The sequence below is a fragment of the Monopterus albus genome, unplaced genomic scaffold (assembly GCF_001952655.1).
Source record: "Monopterus albus unplaced genomic scaffold, M_albus_1.0 scaffold127.1, whole genome shotgun sequence".
In the NCBI taxonomy this organism is placed as follows: Eukaryota; Metazoa; Chordata; class Actinopteri; order Synbranchiformes; family Synbranchidae; genus Monopterus; species Monopterus albus.
Window position 1 is genome coordinate 3,467,901 of NW_018128007.1, and position 22,614 is coordinate 3,490,514.

The 22,614-nt window shown below is 42.8% G+C and overlaps 1 protein-coding gene across 1 annotated transcript in view; it reads right to left on the reverse strand.

Annotated features, from left to right (window-relative positions):
• Window positions 1–8,514: 8,514 nt before the first annotated feature.
• znf804b (zinc finger protein 804B) overlaps window positions 8,515–22,614 on the reverse strand; it is a 33,393-nt gene continuing 19,293 nt past the window's right edge. Inside the window, exons 3-5 of the mRNA XM_020612795.1 lie at window positions 17,431–17,568; window positions 13,078–13,208; window positions 8,515–11,555 (exon numbers count right to left, since the gene is read on the reverse strand). Of these exons, the coding sequence (XP_020468451.1) occupies window positions 8,531–11,555; window positions 13,078–13,208; window positions 17,431–17,568 (3,294 nt within the window). The 3' untranslated portion in view covers window positions 8,515–8,530. The remainder of the gene's footprint in view (window positions 11,556–13,077; window positions 13,209–17,430; window positions 17,569–22,614) is intronic.

Here is a 22,614-nt window from a genome sequence, read left to right on the forward strand (position 1 = left end):
CAGTGTGTGGGGTATATTAAGCAGCAAGTGAACATTCAGTCCTCGAAACTGATGTACTGGAAGCAGGAAAAACGTTCAAGTATAAGGATCTGAGTGACTTTGACAAGGGCCAAACTGTGATGGCTGGTGACTGAGTCAGAGCATCTCCCAGGTCTGGTTGGATGTTCCCGGTCTGCAGTGGTCAGTACCTACCAACAGTGTCTAAGGAAGGACAGACAATGAACTGGTGACAGGGTCATGGATGCCCTCGGCTCAGTGTGGATTAAACCTTTATATTTCATTCAACCTTTTCAAAAGATTAAATTTAGTTTGAGTCGTTAAAATGATTGAAAATGAGAAACACAGTACATTTGTCTTTATGAAGAGAAACATTCAAAGGCTATAGTGGTGATATCATACCCAGAGTGGGGAGGCTGCTGAATTAGTCTAAAAAATGATCTCTAACTCCTTTCACTTCTTTTCGTTTTTCACACATTCATGACCTTCCTGACAGTAGAGCAATGGAAGCAAACAGATTCACAGAAGAAGTACAAGGAGCTGCAAAGTGATACAAGTGCCGACCAGCTGCAGCATTGAGTCCTGTGTACATCGTATTAGGCAGGTGGTCGTAATGTTGTGGCTGACTGGCATATATGTACTACACACACACACACACACACACATTATAAATGCTGCAGTTTATTATAACCTAATGTGATATGATGTGTTGTTATTTGTGGACTGGGCTTTGCTCAGAAATATTCATGTCTGTTCAGTGTATGATAATGCACAAGGCGTACAGGCCTTGAGGACTGACTACCTGGAGCAAAGCTGCCATCTAGCATTTGGCTTTATAATTAAAACTGGGCTCTACTGTGTATGTGTGTTCTTCTACGTGTGTGTGTGTGTGCAGCTCCTCGCCAGTGCAGTATGATTAATGACTCCAGGGGTAGTGAACACTGGCGATGAGCCCTTTCTGGTTATTCTGAGCTGACCTAGTGTAAGTGGACCATAGTGGACACAAAGCCTAGGGTGATGTCAAAATCCTTGGCCATTCTCTCACCTGTACATCAGCCTCAGCACTGCAGGATTTTTTTTTCTTTCTGAGAGAGGGAGTGCATTTTGTACACAAGGACACATTCAGCCACTGGGAAAGGACACTCACTGTTTGCTTGCATTCTTTCCACTCTGTGCTGAACATCACTTTCTGAAAGGCCAAAATGCCTCTCGAGAGGCAAAAAAGTAATAATGGCACTTGTATAGATATAATGCAATGCAGCAAGGTTTGATTTTTATTTTATGGTTTCAAACTGGCCTCAAGGTTTCAGTGTTCAGATTACAAAAAAATTGTTGCATACACAGTTGATGCCTGACATACATCTGTACATAAAACACTTTTTTTTTTTTAACCTGTGTATTAAGCTACTGTATATTTGGAGACCCCAGCAACATGCATTCAGTCTCCAGGGAAACCAACCCACAATTAGTATTTGTCTATGCGCCCGCATGCCTGTATGTTTTTTAATAATCGGCATTAATGAGATGAGCGGAGGGGAGAATAATCCTGGAACAACATCTTAAAAATTCATGTGTCCTCCTAACATCCTGATTGGGACTTAATCATTGAAATACAGTCACACAAACACATCATCACAGAAACCACCAACTGTTTGTGGACCAGATAAGCTGACTGCTACAAACTGCACGTGTGCTATATATCCTTTGTCGCTGTATGTGTGTATTGTTGACTTAATTAGAGAGTTAAGCAGGGTGCTCCTCTGAAGGGATTAGGGGGGAAATTATCGAAATCTGGAGACTTAAAAGCTGTAACCAGTTAAATGGAAACAGGAGGGAGGATAGGGCTCAGAGGGGGAACGGGTTTGAGAGGCAGTTTTGCTGTGTATACACACATTCACATTTTCCTTTGTGTAAATTGTCCTCTTGAAATCATGCTCAACCACTCAAAATTGCTACAAAGTGTACAAGCAATTCTTTCAACCTCTCGAAGCCACTGTTTGTGTTTTTGAAGCATTGATGCTGTGTTTGAATGCCGGAAAGGTTTTATGGATGTTCTTTGATGCTGAGTGGAGACAATGGAAGGTGACAGAAATTCAGACTGGTGAGACAAAGAGGCCCGAGGACAAAATCGACTCTCCTGACTTGAGGTTCGACAGATAAGAACTGCACGGTGCTCATCTGCATTACATTCTTTATGGTGTGACCGCGCATTCGCACTGTGAATTGACGACATAATGGGAGTGATGTTATCAGACCTAAAGGTTTTCTGACAGCCTTTGGAAATAAAAAAAAAAAGCCATGACTCAAGTGACCTTTATCCTCTCCTGTGAAACCATTTCCTGTATAAGATGGATATCCTGCGGTAATGGATGTAGTGTTCCTGACCTGGAAAAACCCTTGCAGCTGACGGAGTGAAAGAGTTAGCCTACTACTCACAGCTTTGTGGGGCTTAATAGGATCATTAAAAGATGATATGGTGGTCTTATTGGAAAGCTGTCCCTCCCCCCTCTTCTGATACATTGGCAAAAGTTGGTGTCCATTATATAATATTCCTCATTTTGAATATTTGTTGAGAAAACCTTCTGTGAGACCTGTTGTATTTCTCTTCAGTGTACTCTGCAGAAACTCATTACGTCTCATAATTAACTCAAAACAAATCATCTTTATCACTGATCTGTGTTTTTGGTCAATAGGGCTATTTTAGACTATCCCGCTGTTTATTGTTCCAGGATTATGTGTTCGTGCATCTCTGTATGCACATGGTTTCTGTGTACAGTATGCTGTTTTTGTTCCGTGGGTGCAGTCATAGTAGTCTTTGGTGGGAACATCTGTCTCTCAGAGATAACATAACCAGGGAATTAGCCGTGCTGTCTTACAACTGAGCATCACATCTCACTATTATAGCCCCCTAAATTACACCCTGTTACACCTCTGTGCTTGTGCAGATGAGTGTAAGCAATGTGCTGACAGTGTCATGTCCTTGGGCGACTGTGCCAAGTTTGAGAGTATCACTGAGCCCACTACCTCCTCTAATCCTTAAATCCATCATAGAACAGGATTCGCATACAGTACTTGTTTCTACATAATAAAGTATAGCAAACTAAGTGAATGGAATAAAACAAAACAAAACATAGACAAGTGTTTTGTAGGATAAATGGGCCTTTTCTGCTTCTGAATTATAAACAGTGATATATCTAATTGTTGTAAAACCTCAAACCACCCTGAAGCTCCTTAGCTTTCCAAGTATTGCACCTGGAGCAACAGCAGAGTCTCTTGATGCATCAGTGGTGACAGACATGGAAATGCAACTTTATGGGAGTTTAGGTGATGCGCCAACCTTCAGTTATCAAAAATGCAGAACACTGTACATTGATCAGCCACAACATTATGACCACTGACACATTAAAAGAATACACTGATTGTCTTGTAAGAGTGGCACCTGTCAAGGGATACGAGATGTGATGCAGCTAGTGAACACTCAGTTCTTAAATTTGATGCATTGAAAGTGATAAAAACGAACAAGCGTTAGGACCTGAGTGACTTTGACAAGGGCCAGACTGTGATCGTGAGATGACTGGGTCAGAGCATCTCCCACACTACAGGTCTTGGTGGGTGTTCTTGGTCTGCAGTGGTCAGTACCTACCAACAGTGTCTAAGGACAAACAGTGAACCAGTGACAGGGTCATGGATGGTCACTGATGATGAGGTTGATCTACTGTAGATTGAAGTTTAAATTTCATTCGTCCTTTTCAAAAGATTCCACTTTGTTTGAATCTTTGTTAAAATGGTTGAAAATGAGAAACACTGAACATTGGTCTCTATGAAGAGAAACATTCAGCAGCTACAGTGGTGATGTCACACCCAGAGTGGGGAGGCTGCTGAATTGGTCTAAATATTATCTCTAAGTTGTCTTCACTGCCAGTTTTTAATCCTTTAACACAAGTTTTTGTGCTCTTCCCAACAGTACAACTATGGAAGCAAATAGATTCACAGAAGATGCACAGTGAGCTGCAGAGTAACATGAGTGCTGACCGACTGCCGCACTCCTGTGTACACGGTGTTAAGCAGGTGGGTTTAATGTTGTGGCTGATAGATGTATGATTAACTGAGATTTTCTGCTGGACACCTGACTATTTAACTAATGGAAACTAGAAAGTTTCCATAAAGTTTCTAAAATCTGCAGCTTAGTCTTTCCCAACTTATTTTACTAGTAACTTTTGAATGTCATTTGGTGGCTCAGTGGAATTGCTAGAATATTATCTTTGCGCTTAGTATAACTACTACTGTTCCTAAGAGATTCAGTAAAAAGATGTAAATTGAGTGGAACAGCCTGGCAGTGTGTGTCGCACTCTGCCATGAGTTAAGAAAACTTTTAATGAATGTCACGGTGAGTGAAAAGGTATGGAAAGGCCTTTCTCTGTATAATAATAATATGGCAAAGCACATTGTGCTGTGAAGGTTTGTGCTGTACAACATCATTCCAACATGTAAAAGAATAGTGGAATAGAGAGGATGAAGGCTCATGGTGCTTTTTCTTCTGCACAGTCAGAGAACAGCCGGGGGAGCTGAAATCAGCCCCACTGACCTGGATGAATCAAAGAGAAGGGGAGGAGGTGATACCAAAAGAAAAGAAAGAAAGTGTGAGAGCAAGAGATGGGAAGTGTCTTATTTATTCACCCTTGCAGTTTGGGTTGATGGATTGCTTCAGTAGCCGTGAGGGGCTTTTTTTGCTCAGTGCAATCTATACCCACAATCTAACAATCAAATGTGGTGCCAATAGAAGTGATCCTACCCCGGCAGTGAGCCCTCTGTGACTGCTGGTCTATTTGCCTGAGTACCATCTTTGGTTTCTATACGTCATTAATTCACCGTCGCGATTGACTGAGGAAACTGCTTCCTCTCTGTTATAAATCAACCCATACGCCTCTACGAGCTCACAAATACACATATGTGCATACACGGATGCACACACAAAACAGGAACACACCAGGGGGCAAATATGAGGGCTTAGGTAATGATTTAATCAGTCACTGACAGACAGTACAGTGATATCGTGATTGCAAATTTCCAGAAGAATCTGGTGTATGTGTGTGTGATCACAATGTTGCATTATAACATAATGTGGGTGTGCCTATTCATGGATAAACAGGCTTTCCAAATAACGTTTTATTCTTTTAAGCTTTTAGTTTGTGCATATGAATTGGAGAGAAGATGGAGATAAAACTGGAATGGGTTGATTTTGTGATTAACAGTATTGGAGCACTGAAGCTCATTTGAATATCTTTAAATTAAACTCTGGGATAAGAACAGAACAGCGGGGTGTGTGTGAGTGAGTGTGTTGGAGAGAGGGAGAGGGAGAGATCAGGAGGTTTGATGTTGTAACAGCTGCTAATTATTACTACTCTATATTTCACACAGTCTGTTTGATCTCCTGTCCTGTGGCGAGAAATAGTGATTCTCTGTCTCTGTTTCTCACAGACTCACACATGTATGTATATATATATGCACACACACAGAAGCTCATAAGCTCACAGATTATGAGGAGGAGAAAGAGGAACAGTGCTCTAATTACTGAATCTCGGCAGGAGTTTACTTATATTTCTAGCCAACACCTCAGGACTGGGAGTGCACGTTTTTGTTTTTGTGTCTGTATTCATGTCACCCCTTGCTGTCACCCCCCCCCCCCCGTGTGTGGAGCTGTGTTCGCTGATATCATGGAGGGCAAATCAATCCAATCTCTCAAAGCGCTCTGGGTAGTCCGAGTCCATAGACCATCTGGATGCTGGTCTGCTCTCTTCTGTGTTCTGCTCCCTGGTTGCCAGCCGCTGCAGTGATCAACACTTTAATACAACGTGGATGCGTAGCAGCAGTCAGTAACCACAATAACCCTTGGCAAAACATGAAAGAAAGAAGCTCAGTAATGCTTCGTTAATGATGTAAAAAAGGTCGTTTTTACCTGACATATATGATATTCAGACACGGCATGCATTGCACAACTGTTTTGTGCAGAGTAATTGTTTGTTGTTCTGAAACTGATCCGGTATTTGTTGGCTTTGGCTTTGGGTATCCTGAGAACAGAGAACCGAAGGTCAAAGTGGATGCTATAATGAAATGAGCTTTGTTGGCCAAAATCATTCATGGGTTTGGTATTTAAAGAACTAATAACATACTATTAAAAAAAACTATTGTACTTCTTAAAGGGCAAGCAACCCTGTGAAAAGAAGGGGATCTTTGTCTTTTTTAATTCTGCCTTTTTTTTGTTAAAAACAAAAATAACACAAGCAAAAACAGGTAGTGACCCCATGCTGGCTAGTTTACATGTCTTTTTACAAAGTTAGTTGCCTACATTGTGATACGTAGTCCCATTTAGAGCACTGCTAATCCGAATTTGGGTGTTCCTTTTCAAAAAGCTTTCAAAAACTGGCACAGATGTAATATGGATGACCTGATCCTGGATAACAAAACATTCCGATCATTCTGTTCCAGATTAAACTTTCTGAACAACAGGCCCCTGGAGGATCAGGACACAACGAGCCCCAAAAGGACTCTAAGGGATTGCAAGATCAAGAAATGAGGAAATGATATAATCAAAGTCCTGCTTCAAAATATTATGCATATTAAACATTAAAGCCCTTTTATTTTCCCCCAGGTTGTAAAGTAGCAGATTTGTTTCTTTCCTTGCTGTCTCAGCAACTGATTTGTTAGGTGTCATGTCATATCAAAGTGTTTACTGAAGCCATAGAGTGTGAAATAAGCATTGAACTAGTGGTCAAGGTCAAATTCATCATTTTCTTTATTGTTTCTCATTATTCTAATATTATCACTCACTGTCAGAATATTTACACTGTAGAGACAAAATAGATCTTTACATGTGTCATATAAGGAAATGAGCTCCTCCCTGTTGTGTATGTGTGTCGGTCCAGAATTACCTCTATATTACGCACACACAAATACAGAGGTTAAATACCAAGGTTAAAATGAGTGTGCTATGCCTCTGGTCATTGGAAAATTATTTAGGTTTGTTGACTGTCGCACTCTTATTCAGATAACCTGTTGAAAATGAAGATAGGGGGAAAGTATTATCACTTTTTCTTGCCCCTCTGTCCCCCTTGCCTGAAGGATACTTCAAAAGGCAGCTGGTTTGTCTGTGGTTCAAAAAAGGATGACACAAACACACATTGTCTTTGAATAGCAGGTGCACCTTTCCCTTTATTCTGGGCCTGAATGAGGAATGATGGAAATAGCAAAGGATCAAAGTCTGTTATCTCACTGTCTGCTGCAACACAATAGAGACTAAAAGAAGAAACAAAATTTCAACTGAAAACAGTCAATAGATGGACTGCTTGTGTTTGTCTGTGAGGCCATATGTGAAAAAGAGTTGATGCTAGAAAAAGCACTGACACATCCACATTTCAAATAGTAGGTTTTTGTCCAAACCAAAAGTCCCGTCTCTTTCTCTCTCACTAGTCTGTTTTGCCAAGGAGGATTAATAAACATGGCAGCCACACTGAAAATTATATCGCCTTCTGTTGAAACCTCACTGGCCACATTCTGTCCATGAAAGGGTGTGGGTTCAGGGGTTGCAGTGCTACTGGGGAGAGCGGACTGAGTGGGGTTGCATGGAAAGCAGGAGACTGAGGGAGGATGGGGATGGGATGGTGGGACAGTAGAATGGAGGGAACCAGGGATGATATGGAGAAGGGAGAGAGGTGAAGGTGATGAGGGAGAGGAGGGTGGAGAGGGGGGAGAGGGTGTGGGAGCTCAGCTGGGTGTGGATGGATAGCAGGAGAGGGGGGTGAGGTGGAAGAAGTCGATGAGGAGGAGGTAGACATGGAGAGGGCTGTGTGCTGTAGAATGATGTGATGAAGGCTGGAGAGAGGGGGGGAGGGTAGAAGATGGGGGAAGCTGGGAACTCCTGGTGCCATGGTTCGAGTAAAGTTCTCTTGAGCAGTCACATGTGGAACAGGCAGACTGACCTGGAGGATGTGCTGTGCTTGTGTTTGCATTGTATCTGTGTGAACTGACTGGGTTTGAGGGTGTGAGGGGTTGTGCAAGTGTATAGGTACAAGGGCGAATGGTTCCTCTAAAGCCCCACTGTTCTCTGTCTGTGTGGTGTGTGTGTAGTGTGCCTCAGCGTGTGTATCTGGGAGTTTTTGTGTCTGTTCCAGGACTTTCTGCATGTGCTCTCTTGCCTGCTCTTGCAGGAGGCGATATTTGTCCATCTCCTCAGCAGTAAAGCTGATTGGCGGCACTGTCTCTCCACCTGCCTGTTTGTCATCAGTCCTAATCTGTGACAGGCAGATATTTGGCATGTTGCTGGGGTTTGACTCAGCCATATCCAGAGGACATTTCTGATTTTTGATGACTGCTTCAGGATCCAATCTCCTGCCCTTAGCTTCCTCTTCCACATCTCCCTCCTTCTCCTGTGTCTTTGCCAGCAGGCCCCTTTTCCTCCTAGTCTTTCTCTGGATTGCAGGTAGTTTTCCTATGAGGGGGAGAAGCAATGTCCTAGCTGGTTTCTGTGGAAGAGACTTTATTGGGCCAGATAATCCTGGGAAACTGGTTGCCAAGCTTGTGGTGACAGGGGTAGAGTGTGCGTGGCCAAGTTCAGACAGTGAATTGGGCTCCTTTGGCTGTGATGGACTTGTGTAACAACTGTGTGTGTTGAAACTGTGGAAGCACAAGAGGATGTGTAGGGAGAGAAGAAGCTAGAAGTATGGCTGGTGGAATTGGCTGCGGAGCTGCTCTGCTTCTTTGCCTCATGAGAGACCCCAGATGAGGGTCCTGGAGCTCCTGAGGACGTCCTGCATGACCTAATTGTCGACCCATCCGTTGTGACCCCTGAGCATGTACTGCTCCTGCTCCACTCCCAGCTCAGCTCGGACATGCTGGTGCTGCTGCAGGGGCTACAGGAATGCAGGCTGCGGCACCTGCTGCCTCGTGTGTTGATCACACTCTGGGGGCTGTATGTCTGCCTGCTTGCCCACCACTCTGGGCTGGAGAAGTGTCTTGAGCTCGAACGTCTGGTATCTGTATATCGCCACAAACAGCTCGGGCTGTCTCTGCTGTCAGCCCCTGTCCTGGAGCCTGACGTTGATCTGTGTGTCCTCCTGTCTTCCCAGCTGTCACTGCTGCCCCACGTCCATCTGTCCACGCTGCACCTGTCCCAGTCTGCATCTTCTGTGCTAAGATGTCTGCTTTTCCTGCCCCAGCTGCTAGGACTGATGCTAAACCTTGCCACCCGTTCCCACTCCACTGCTCTGTTTCTGGATCTCCACCCGGTCCTCGACTTTCTGTCCTCACTACCTCCAGGACAGTTCCCTCTCATCCACTCCCATTCTGTATCTGAAGTCAGGCCTTTGTCTCTGTATCCCGAACACCCTCCCATTTTCCAGTCTCTCTCTTCGTAGACTTCATGATGCCTCAAACTATTCCTCTTACTATGAATGAATTTTCTGTCCCTGTGGAGGAGTTTTCTCTTTCTCGCCAGACTGCTACCACAGCTGTTGTCAGGGTAACAGCAGTCAATGAAACTCCTGGGGTTGCTATGGTGACCCCTTTCCCAAAACAGCTTTGAGTTACATCCTGGTGAGAAGGGGTGTAAAGAGAAGTGAGATCGCCAGGGAAAAGTCACAGCATCTCCATCTCGCTCGCCCTCCCCTTCAGTGTCTCTGTCTGCTGTGTGTCTGGTGAGCTGGGAGTAGGCACTGCGGTGCTCTGCTTGCACTCTGTCAGACTGGGACTGGGATTCAGTGCCGTGGCTGCTGTGAGGCCTCCTCTTCCTGACAGAGACAGATACTGGCTCAGCCTCACACCTCCTCAGGAGACATCTGCTCCCTGTTCTCCGCACCTTCCTCCTCACCCGCATCTCCCCACTCTCCCTTTTCGTCCCCCAGCTCCCTCCAGCTTCCCTGTTCCTCTCTTTTCCAGTGAAGACTGTAGAGACAACACTCCTCATTTTGCATCTTGCTGATTGGTGCTTGTTTGAAGCTTTTTCCTTTTCACCCCTCTTCCTCTTTCCTAGTTTGTGTTTCTTTGCGGTGGCTTTCCTCTTTTTGCGTGACATTTCTGAGACATCCACATATGGCTGTGGAGAGCTGGCACACTTGCACATTGTCTCACTCCCACATTCACACCTGGATGGGCTGATGCACATCCCCTGTGTGCCAGTTTGGGTGACAGACTCTAATTTACAGCTCAGGGCTATGATGGCTCTCTCCCTGATCCCTCTCGCACTCCCTAATCTGCCTCCCAGAGGGTTCTGGGAGTTTGTGTCAAAGCTGTCACTGTGAGCGGGGTCAAATGGATGGGAGGATGCTCGCACACAATTCTCCACACTTAGCATGCATTTTCCTCTTTCTGGTCTTGTTTCTGATGATGAAAGGTTTTTGTTGTTCAGGAGCAGGTGTGCTTCTGTCTCCGCATCGATATGTTGCTCTGCCTTAAAATTCTCCTCAGCTTTTTTCTGTCTGCGTGATCTCAACCCATGTCTTGTTTGTTTTTTTAAACAGGAATGAGAGTCTGATGGAAGAGTAGCCGACCCGAGAAGATTTGATTCATCTGAGAGGGCGAACACCTGACTTTGTTGTGACTCTTGCAGATCTTCTGTGAGTTGATCTGGTCGTTGGGCGTTCAAGCGAAGTGGGTTGCAGCTGTAGGAAATGTGTGGTTGAGACTTGGTGAATCTAAGCAAACTGACAGGCCATCTCAGACTGGTAGCGCCATCTTTCCCCAGCACACACATATACTGACTATCCTCCCCCTTCCCCTCTGTTTCTTGCTGTGTCTCTGTCTCACTAGCTATCTGTTCGGTGTTTGCCCCTGCTAATGCTGTGCCCCATATGGTCGCCTGGGTCTGTGATGGTGAGAACAGCGAATCATGAGTCTGATTATCGGGTTCTGCTGTTGAAATAGGAGAGTGTTCTTTCACCATGTATCTTTTTTCAACCTTCTCCTCTTTTCTCACAGTCTCACTGGACATTGGCTCCATGTCGTTTGGCCCAACACTGTCAGAGCTTGACTTATGCTTGTCACCCTCACCATGTTTCCTATCTTCTGCTGCCCCAATTTCCCTGTCGATATCTTCCATTATTCCTTTTATCCGTTGTTTCATTTGTTCCCTCTTCTCTCTCTCCTCTTCCTCCAGGTCTGAGAAGACAGAGGCAGAAGGCTCTAGCCTAGGTCCCCTTCTTGAGAAGCAAAAGGACACTCCAAGCCTGCCTCCCACTCTCTCTCGACCAGGAAGAGGTGACTGGGAATGCAAATCCAGGCAAGACGGGGGATTCACTGCAGGAGAGTCTCTATTAGATGCTGGATGTGTGATTAATGGGGACTCTACTACAGCAGTGGCCAGCGGTATCTGGGAAGGAGATTGGCATGGATTTTCTGACTGGTGGCTGAGGGGACTTGTTCTGGGTTTCATAGGAGGGGGTCTCTGGGTGCAGTTGAAGGGTTCAGGTTTGTCCTCAGGGCTGTAGTCTTGTTGGTCCATCTCTCTATCTTGCTGTTGGCCCACTGAACTGACTGTACTTCTTAGCCCATAAGTCTTTCCTGGAAATCTGCAACAGGAGGCGACAGAACAAATGCACCTAACTTTAAATGATTGCACTTTACTTCACTTTAGGTTGGCACAGTTTAATCACATGGTAAATTAACAACCCCTGACATCTTGTTTTTGCTGAGTTCCAGTGGTTTAATTTTTCACCTTAATGCAGTGATGTACAAATATACTCTAAGATCCTGTAACATCACAACAGCTTTGATTACAGATGCCCCTCCCCTTCCCAAAAGCGCACACGTCAGTAATGCTGGATGCAATCAGAGGTGAAGCAGGCTTGAAACATTAATCTGAGAGGTCAAGAAAACATAGATTTTTTTAAAGCCTGCAGTTAAGTTACTCTTCCAAATTAATTCAGCCTTTAATTGGTATATAAATTTACAAGTAAAGTTAACCCATCATGAAAACATAAATTAGTTTATCAACAGAAAATCAAACAAAAGCTTTAACAATTTAATGAAGTCAATTATTAGTTAGTTAGTTGCACCTATAAATGACAGTTCTGAGCGCAGTGTTGCAGTCGAGTCACTAAACCTTGAGTCCTAGTTGAGTCTCGAGTCCCCTGTATTCAAGTCTGAGTCACCAAAGAATAATCTGAATCGAGTCCTAGTCGAGCCTGAGTCTCCGTTACCCTTAGGCAGAGTCATCAAGTGCCACATTAAACACAACTGATACAGCCCACACCATTTTATTTTACAAACATTTTAACAGTGGATCACCATATTGCTCAGCAATTTGATGTATAAAAATCATTTATAGTAAGGCAAAGTGTACCCTTCTGTGGAAGTGTGCAGGATATAGCATGGTGCAGATGAACAGGTTTTAATATCAATATCTTAGGCCAAATTATTATGACCTATTACAAAAAAAAAGTTTGAGTCTGAGTCTGCAACTTCTGCGTCCAAATGCAGTCAGTGCTCAAGTCCGAGTCCAAGATATATAAGATAATTAGATATGCAGGCCAAAGAAAGAGAGAAACCATGAAAGAAATAGTGAAAGAAATACAAAGACAAAAAGCAGATACACAATGCTGGTAGTCATAGTAATGCTGTGCACATGTCATCATCTGATTATAGGAGCACACATTTAATTGTACTGGGAATAGGTGCAATCAAGTTGATTATTATGTGATGTATTGTGTGTTTTTTTTTTTTATCACCTGCTTTGATTGCTTTAGGTATGCAACCCCAGTGGCAAGTTCCATTTTTCAACGTGTTTCACTCATTTTATTTATAGTACTTAATAAAAGCCAACTTTTTTCTACTATTCAGTTTTTCTTTAAAACTCCATCTCTCCCTCCTACAAATCACCCACTCTAACAGTGTCAGCAAAAATGTGTCTTCATGTTATATTTACTTCACCTGTGGTCTATCTAGGCCAACTGTGTGCTCTCACATCTATGGAGACATCCATCAAATCTGAGAACACTGACTAGATGTGATGCTCTCTGGACTTCTGCCCCCGGTTCCATTATGCACACACACAACCACAGACACACACAAAAACACACTTGTCCCACTCACCTCTGACCTTCCTGTTGCAGCTGCGCAAGCTGGTGCAGGCGTCTGAGAGCCTTCTCCTGTTTGCGCTGGTCCTTCCATGATTTTGAGGCCACATTGCGCGCAAACTCCCTGTGCTTGAGTTCCTTCAGCCTCTATAGGAAAGAAAATTGAAAAGAAGGAGGGGCAGAAGCAGCGAGGAGGAAGGGATCCATAAGAGTGGAACAAAGAGGAGAGAAGAGAGCGAGAGTTTAGTCTTAGGAACGTCTCTGCAGGCAGCTGTCTCTCAAACCGTACACATCAGTCAGCAGGATTTGCAGATGTGCTTCTCCAATGCTCATGTCCAATTAACTTCATTCAGCCTGGAAGAAAGCATCTTTCCTTCCACACACAGCTTGAGAGCAAACACATTTCAACTGGTGAATAGCAGATTACAGATGCCATTAAGATGAGTGACATGAGTGAGTTAATGACGATGTTGCTCTTTCTGAGTCTGTTGGACTGACAGTTTTCTTTTTGCTTCGCCGTTTTCAGTCTAGTGCTTTGCCACTGAAATTTTCAAAACGTTCAGCTCTTCGTTGCTCAGTAAGGGCTTCTGAGTCAGTGACGTCTGCTTTAGAGCTGGAGTGTACCAAAGTCATTGATGTGAAATTACAAGTCACCAAACACAAACACACAGCCACTGCTCATTAAGAGACATCTTAAAGGCTTGAGAATTCAGCTGGAAAAATGCTGGAGCGGTGTATGTGTTGGGTGAGTGTGAGACATACAAATGTGAGTGTGAACAAACTGGTGGGCCTTCACCTACAACACAGTGCAGACAATTAACAATTAGCTCTGTTTTCTCTGTGTGTGCTGAGTGTATTCATGAAACTACAGTATGTGTCTATAGATATAGGTGTGCCAGTCCTCTCAGGGAAACAATGATTCATGCCTCTCTCACTGGTTTCCTTTTCTGGCACACTTTAATCCCTCCTTTATCCGTGCTTGGCAGGTGTGTGCGTATGTGTATGTGTTTGCTGGCGTCTTTCTCTGTGTATGTGTGTCTGAAGGCTATGGAGGGACTCAGGAGTTTGGGAATAGCTGCAGTATCGTTCAGCACCATCCCTCCTATCTCCTGTCTTATTTTCTTGTGCTTCCCAATATACTTTAGTTACCTCAGTGTACAATCCAAATATTGCTTATAGGTGCAGCATTCGTTGCTTATTTTATATATTTGGAACTCTATCCTGAAGTATAAGTTGGTACATGATTACACCACTCTCAGTTTTGGATTATCCATCCATACAATATTATCACACACACTGTACACATCAGATTAGACCCTCAGATATCTGATTTATTTATATACTCACTCTTTTTCACACCCAGATCTTATGCAGGAGCTGGCAGTTATCAGGTTAATCTCCACCGAGTCTTACACAAGCGTGTGTCTTTTTACATTATCACTTGATGCTTAACATCCCACTGTCAGCTCACTGATGACAGCGGTAACTATGTGCCAACAGAGCAGCACTTGTGGGTTTGTATATGTCTTGGAGTATAAGTGCTCGCTCACTGTAGATGAGTGTGAGCATATGTGCGTGTATTTGTGAGTGTGTGGTAAGCAGCTTGGAGAGCCCTTGATGCCAAACCAATTCTATTGGAAATATTAATCATGTTCAAGCAAAGGCATACATAATAAACTACTGTGGTCAGAGCCAGGAACGGAGAGGAAGAAGGGAGGAGGAAAAGACCACAGTCTATACTGTAGCTGTCTGTGGCAATGACTGAGAGAAAGACGTTTATAATAGATGGCATATCTGAAGATGAATACTTCTTTCCTCTCGCATTTGCACCCTGCAGGTTATTGTTCTTTCTTAAAAACATTTCCCACTACAGGCAAACCTGTAGCTAAATTTAGAGGAAAGCAAAATATTGCACGCAGAACCATTTCCACTAAACACACAGGGCTTTAAAGTGGATACCTTTGTCTTCAAAGGTGATGTCATGTCCCCAGCAGCGGAAAGAGATATTACCCCTGCTTTACAACATGCCAGTCTAGCTAGGTGCTGTGAAGCTCAATGTGTCTGGTAAAGCCTCGATCTATTGTCATTTAGATCAGGGGTTTTCAACCAGTGGTCTGTGGCCCCGTGGTGGTCTGTCACCATGTATTCAATAATGTAATTTCACTATGGGAATGAAAATTTATTTTATTTTAGTTTTTAAACCCATTTCCATGCATTAATTATTGTTTGTGAATAATGAAATTAATTCAAATATATAAAAGTTAGAAAAGCCAAGGTGATTTTCAAGATTAAAATAGTGCTCATCTGGTCTATCCACCACACAACAGTGGTCCTCAGGCTAGTTACAGTGGTGGTCCCTGGCTCACAATCAGTTGAAAATCCATGCTTTAGATGCATTAAGGCGTGCTCAGGCTGAGTATGGATGAGTCAGAGGTGACTCAGATTCACTAGGTCCTTAGTATAAGGGATTCTTAGGTAACATGTGAGAGGGCATGCTAATGGACTGATTGCTCTTTTATTTAAAAGGTATTTCAGTAATCAGCAGTAAATGCTGATAAAGCGTTGTATTCAGACATGTTTATCTCTGAATCGATGACAAGTAAAGGAGACAGCAAACGCAATCAGCTTCCATTCTCCAAAGCCAATACTCCTCCAGGGAAACTTCAGTTAGAATTTCATCTGTTGTCTGTTCGGTAGGCAGACTGTGCACACATGCCTTTATGCGTGTGTGTGTGTGTGCTCTTTAGGGTGCCAGTGGCTACTGTCAACTCAGTGCCTCATTCAGCTCATTTCATTCGCCTGCCGCTGGCTAAAACAAAGCATTAACATTGGCCTGCAGTTGCTTCAATTCATTTTCAAAGAGCAATGACAGATGAAGAACAGTCTTATTTAATGTTTATTTCATGTTGCGCAGTGTGGGCGTTCTGAAGTGGGAAGCGGCTTGGCTTGGTTGCGAGGCTGCCTGTGTTTGAGGACAAGTGTGTAAACAGGGAAATGCATTTCTGTATGTTTTTGCATGCGAGTGTGTGTCTTGGCATGGCAACAGAACGCTGTAGGAAAATGAGCTATCGGTGGAACCTTCAGCTTGTTAGTCCTGAGTGGAGGTTCTGTGTGAAAATGTATGTGAAGGCAGAAGGCAGGGGAAAACCTGCTGCCAGGGTTTTTCCTTAATGGTCCATTGACCTCATCTTGTCCAGACTCAAATAGCAGAGTCATACTTGAGCTATGACTAATAGCTCCATGTTTTATTTAGTACAAAACATTTTTTTAAAGGAATTACAAATCCAGGTATAAAGTGAATTTTGTAGCAGTATCCGTATATACAAGATACATACAAATCAGCTGCTCTGAATTTTGAACTAAAAAATACTCAGTTTGTCATTTGGAGATTAAATATGATTTTGTGTTCATTCTCGTTGCTAAGGTTGCTGTCTTGGCCGGCTGATGGGCTGAGAATAAGACACTTCACCCACCTGAGTCTATTCCAGATACTGTATGTTCTAATTATTATTATTACTTAGTCACTTGATTTTTGATGTAGTATTCACTCAGGTAGACCTCTAGTCTAACTGAACCCAAACATAAATAACATCCCTGTCTACAATAATGTACTGTAGGCTGTGTGTCTTTCTTTGTGAATAACTTTTAAGGAAGCAAAAAGAATATACACTCAGCCATTTTTGTACACCTGTACAGTTGTACGCACTTCAATGCAACACTTCCGCCTTAACATCTGTGTTTATGAAGCTGAAAATGTTTCAGCTTTTGTCATAAATGTATAAATTCAATTATATGTTTATTATTGAGGTCATAGATAAAGGTGGTGTTGTACTGGACTACATTATATTTAGAGGTGTCTCTATATATTTGTCCTCGCCAGCTACAGACATGAGAGGGCCAGGATAAGCTAATTCAGGACTGACAAATAGCTGACAGACATTAAGAGTGAGTAGAGGCGATTCGTTGTTGATTTTCATCTCTGTATGGGGAGTGTTTAAAATACTATTAATTTAGAAAATAACCTGCTTCATCCTTCAAGATATCAGCCTGTTAAAATGTAAATCTAAACTATAAATGCAGGAGCTTTGAGAGTGTGTGTGTCTGCCTTGAGGTGAAGTGTTCCCCCTCTGTTTGTGTGCTTATAAGATATGATGCGCTTGTCATACTCCTACTGTTACCTGCTAGAGAGCTGTAACCCAATGGGCAGACTGACATGAAAATGTAAAGTAACCTTCCATCAACATAATGGTAACACACCCAAATTCTCTGACAACAGATCATAAAAATATCTGCTTGTGTGCACCAACTGTACACAGCATGTGTGTGTGTTTGTGTGCATGTAGCTCTAGTGCAGGTGCACCCAATGTACCTGTTTGTGCGCATGATCGTAGGAGTTGATGTGATTGTCAAACTCCTGGTGTCTGAGGTACTGCTTGTCACACAGCTCACAGTAGAAAAGAGCCTTCAAATCCTCCACTGAGCAGCCCAAAGCCCTTTCTGCACGCTCCTAGGGAAAGAGAGAAACATAGAGAATGAGTGAGAGCATTGGAGGGATTGGGGAAGAGAAATGAGAGAGAGAGAGAGAGAGTCAAGATAGAGGCATAAACAGACAGAGACAGAGAGTTAGAGGGACAGTAATAGAGAGTAAGATGAGTGGGGGGAAGGGGATCGAAAGCATTGCAGATTGTTAGCCTTTTAGAGCAAATCTGCATCCCAGAAACATCAGCAGTAATAGCCTCTACAAGTGCTCTGCATAAAACAGCTAAACAGCTTCCTATTAAAGAGCATTGCCTTTGCTGCTGGAGGTTGGACAAAGGCACTGAAGTCCTGCATTCATGACAGCTTGAGCCTGGGGACACATTTAATGCAGCTACGATATTAAAAACCTATGTATGTACTGTAATGGCAAATTGTCTGAGGCACTTGAGGCCAATGGACAGAAAAAAACAAGCATCAACATAGACTTGTGTACACAAGAAAAACTGTGTATGTAAGAAAGAGAAAGTTCCACACAAATACACACACGCATAGAAAGTTGTGCAAACATGGGTAGTGATACACACAAACATGTGCAGTACAAAAAGCACATGAACCTCAGGGGATAAATTGCCTGTCTGCATGCTCACATCAGCCAGAGGGCCTTTTTTTGTATTTTTTGGTCTAAAAAGAGTTGTGTACAATAGATATACTGTACGTGCTTGCTTGTGTATATATGTGTGAGTGTGTGCATGTTCTCAGGGATGTGTGTGCATTCATGCCATGCTCTGCTTCAGAATGTAATTTCCCTGAGGCAAGGGGATGCCAATAAACACTATTGAATTCTGTTCTACGCTGACATGATGGGAATTTAATTTGAGGTTGTCACTTCTTTCTCTCATTCTCTTCTGCTCCTTTCCTTCCCTCTGTCTGTCTCCTACTTGTTCTCCCTCTCATTGCTACTGTAGCTCTTGTTTTGTCCCACCTTTTTTATTTTACCATCTCCAATTATTTACCTCTTTTTCTTCTACCCTGTATCTCTGCTGGTATCCCCCTCTATTTGCCCTTTTCTCTCTTGCTTACTCCTTTTCTGTTTGTTGAGCCCTGGGTCATGCAGTGACAGAGTCTATTGGCCCCAATTTGCTTCAGTAATATGCCTGCACACAGGAACAGAGGTGAGAGGGAAACAGAGCGAGGACAGCAATGTGGGTACAAGGAGAAAAGACCCCTGCCTGCCCTCGCAGACACATACGCACAAACATCTTGGTGTTATTATTTCCACATTGTCTGACATCATCTCTTGTACATGCTATCAGTTCTCACACCTATAAAATGTACACATAGATGCCTCTGGCCTGTTCCATCTGCAGGGAAAAATAGCTTGTAGTCAGAAAGAGTCAAGAGGAGGCCAAAGGAACAGCCAGGCTGGCAGGACTCGCCTGTACTTAAATCAACAGAAAAGTAACTAATATACATTGATCCAGTGTTGCTCTGTGTGTGTATGTGTGTGTTTGCCTCGGCATCGATCTGCCTCACAGTCTTAAGTCACAACTACAAAATGATCCATTCACCCGGAGCGGCTTTCCTTTGAGTGCTACCATGGCGATAGGATTGAGGTCATGAAAGCTGCATTTTTGTCAACCTCTGGACTTATGCAATGCTATGCAGCAGCTGTGTAAGCACACTTCTTTATATGTGTACTCATTATATGTGTGAGCTTGTGTATGTTTTTGCATGTTGTCACCCTTGTACCCCCTGACTCATTCTTCTCACCTGCTTGGATAATTATTTGGAACAGTAAAAAGTATATACAGAAAGAGAAAGAGAAAAGGTGTGAATGCATCAAAGCAGAAATGTGTGCTTGTGTGAAGTCAGAAGTCATTTGCTATCCTGACATACCTCATTTTCTAGAAACAGAAATAGAAACAGTTACAGCAATATACTCATGGAATTTAAAGATGCACCACCTCTATCGGTATTATTGGTTTTAGTGGTGCATTTTTAAATTCCATGAGTATACATCAGCACATTCAGCACACCCACATAAACACACACTTATGCATGCACAGTCATACACAGCCTGTCAACTTGATATACCAGTGCTAAATTAATCTAGACCTTAATTCACCTCACTACTATAAATCTCTTTGCAGAAAAAGCACAAGTGATATCTGCAGAGCTGAATGGACAGTGATTGTTGGCATGATTATGTATGTGAGTGTTTGTGAGGGACTGTGAGCGTGTTTTCATGCTTTTTTTCACTTGTCCTCAATTTGTGGAAAAAGTGCTATGTTATTCCTCTTCCCAGCTGAAATTATGGACAAACACACACACACGTAATTTAAAATACCAACGTAATGTGGAAATGAACAGGTCACGCTTAGTGTTATACACCGTGGTCTGTCAGCATTTGAGAATGTGTGCATTGGACACTAATGACATAGAATATATTCATGAAAAACTTTTCAGAAAAATATGATTCCTTCAGGACCCTCGAGGAGGGCAGCAGATTGAAATTGTGGCAGCACCTTGCTGATGCAATCACCTTGTCACTGCAATCGTACCCGCTCAAGCTGCCCTCTTGGTTTTTGGATGGCTGACTTTTATAGCAAGTAAAATAAAGAAATTCATCCTTATTAGGTGAGAACACAATATAGAGAGGCTTATGGAAGTTTCAAATAGCCAGAAGTCTTTGTCTGGTGAACCTTCAAAAATGCTGATCTGCACAGTAAATCAGGGACCCATAGGATACATTTATATGCTTCCCACTGTAGATATCAGGATGTATATTACTCATGATGTAACTTTAACATCGTGGCTGTAAGGTGACTGCAAATTGGAACCTTGGTTTGTATTGAGAGGTATTTTATTCACTGGAGAGCAACTGTTTTCACTATTTCCAAAAATGTGCTTCTAGCTAGAATTTTCTGATTCAAATGTCCATCACGTCAGATTGCACAACTTCAGGAACAAAATACAACATCATTTTGTATGTGCAATGCACAAGGTCATTTACTGTGCGGCTTGGTCAAGATTCTTTAAACGATCACTTCTCCTTTTTGCTTGTTTTTGTATGATTTCTTTGAGCCAGGTTCAAATATTTTGTGTCTACAGGTCAAATTTAAATGAGAGTTTTGTTGGTTCAAGAGGTTGTAAACATAAATACATAAGTAAAAAGCAAACAGTATATGATAGAAAACCCCACGGAAAAAGCTTAACTTCATGCTCAGAGTGATAAAGATAGTGGAAAACAGCCAGAAGGCTTTTTCTAATTTGCAGTCTGCTTGTAAACCTTCTGTAAGGTCACTTGAATATGTTCACTATAGTTTCATTTTTTACAGAGATCATTGTAATTTAATCTATTTCATTACAATGAAAAAATAGTGTTCAGTCACCTACTGTGCTTGTATGAGCTAAATTGTTTCACTTGTCTCACTGGTCACTTTCTTGTTGGTTGTAATTAAATATTGAACAGCATTTTCATGGATGGCTGGACTCAACCCAGAGAGAATATGAGGGAGGACTTTTAAGGCCAAAAGTAAAGTTACTCTGACACAGTATTTTGAGCATTTTGCCTACTTAATTTAATGTATTTCCTGTTTTAAAAAAGGCTGTTTGGATTGGACATGACACGGAGAGGGACCATAAAATCTCACTGAGGGAGAGAAAGGTTGTTTTGTGTGTCAGAAGAAGGGGAGAGGAGAGAGGAAAAAATCTTATCTTACTTGATGATCTAACCTCTAAATACGCCAAAAGTATGATATTCTGATATAGAAATGTTGTAAACTGTTAATTACAGTAGGTGCAAATATTTAGGCAAAGATTTTTTTTCATCCCATTCCCTTGTGTCTCTCTTTATTTGTACTTTTATTAGTATGTGTTTATTAGTGAATGTACAAGATACACACAGGTAAACAGTGAGTACTGGACTACCATTTGTAAGTGAGTGTGAATTTGTGCCTCCTCAGCTTTATTAAATATGTTGTCATGTACACAGTGAAACAAAATTGATCAGTTGTAATAATTGTTAACAGCATTGCAGTCCAAGTTTTAATTGCTATCTTGCTCACTATGGAATTCAAAACATATCTAAACTAAAAAAAAGGGACAAAACAACACTCATCATGCATAATAAATTCGCAGCCAGATAGAAAACAAGCCCAGCAGCAACTGGTGGTAACAGATTCTCTCTGTTCAAATGTATTAACGTCTACTGAAGGGAGTAGAAAGCACTTGGCTAACTTTGAGGAAACTGTTGTTAAAGTACAGTTGTGAAACTGACACAGACACAAGTAACAACAGGGCTGCGTGCCAATTAGCTGTATGTCTGTTTATGAATACAGTCTGTGCTTCTGCATATTGTCCCTTATATGTTGTAATTTTCAAAACCCCCTCAACTTTTAAATTTTTTTTAAGAAAACATTTTTTAGCTTTGTTAATTGTTGCTAAATGTCAGCGGAGCAGGCTTTCCAAACCCTCAAAGACCGGTTCACCACAGCCCCCATACTCCTCCAACTTGATCCCTCATGGCAGTTCGTGGTAGAGGTGGACGCGTCGGACACTGGGGTAGGAGCGGTCCTTTCTCCGCGGTCCGGGGAAGACCATGCCTTGCACCCATGTGCCTTTTACTCCCGGCGATTGACCCCGGCCGGACGAAATTATGATGTAGGAAACAAAGAACTGCTGGCCGTTAAATTGGCCCTGGAGGAATGGTGGCACCGCCTTGAAGGTGCCGACCAACCTTTTTTGGTATGGACCAACCATAAGAACCTTGCCTACCTCCAAACAGCCAAGAGACTTAACCCCAGACAAGCTAGATGGGCTTTGTTTTTCGATCGTTTTCGGTTTACCCTCTCTTATCGGCCGGGGTCTCGTAATCAGAAACCCGATGCCCTCTCCCGATAATATAACCCTCCAGCCACTGATGACACTCCTAAGCCCATTCTGCCCGCCTCCTGTGTGGTGGCCTCCATTACATGGGAGATTGAGGACACCATACGTGAGGCGCAGCAACAGGAACCCGATCCAGGGAATGGGCCACCAGATAGAGTATACGTCCCCCCGGCTGCTAGGGCCC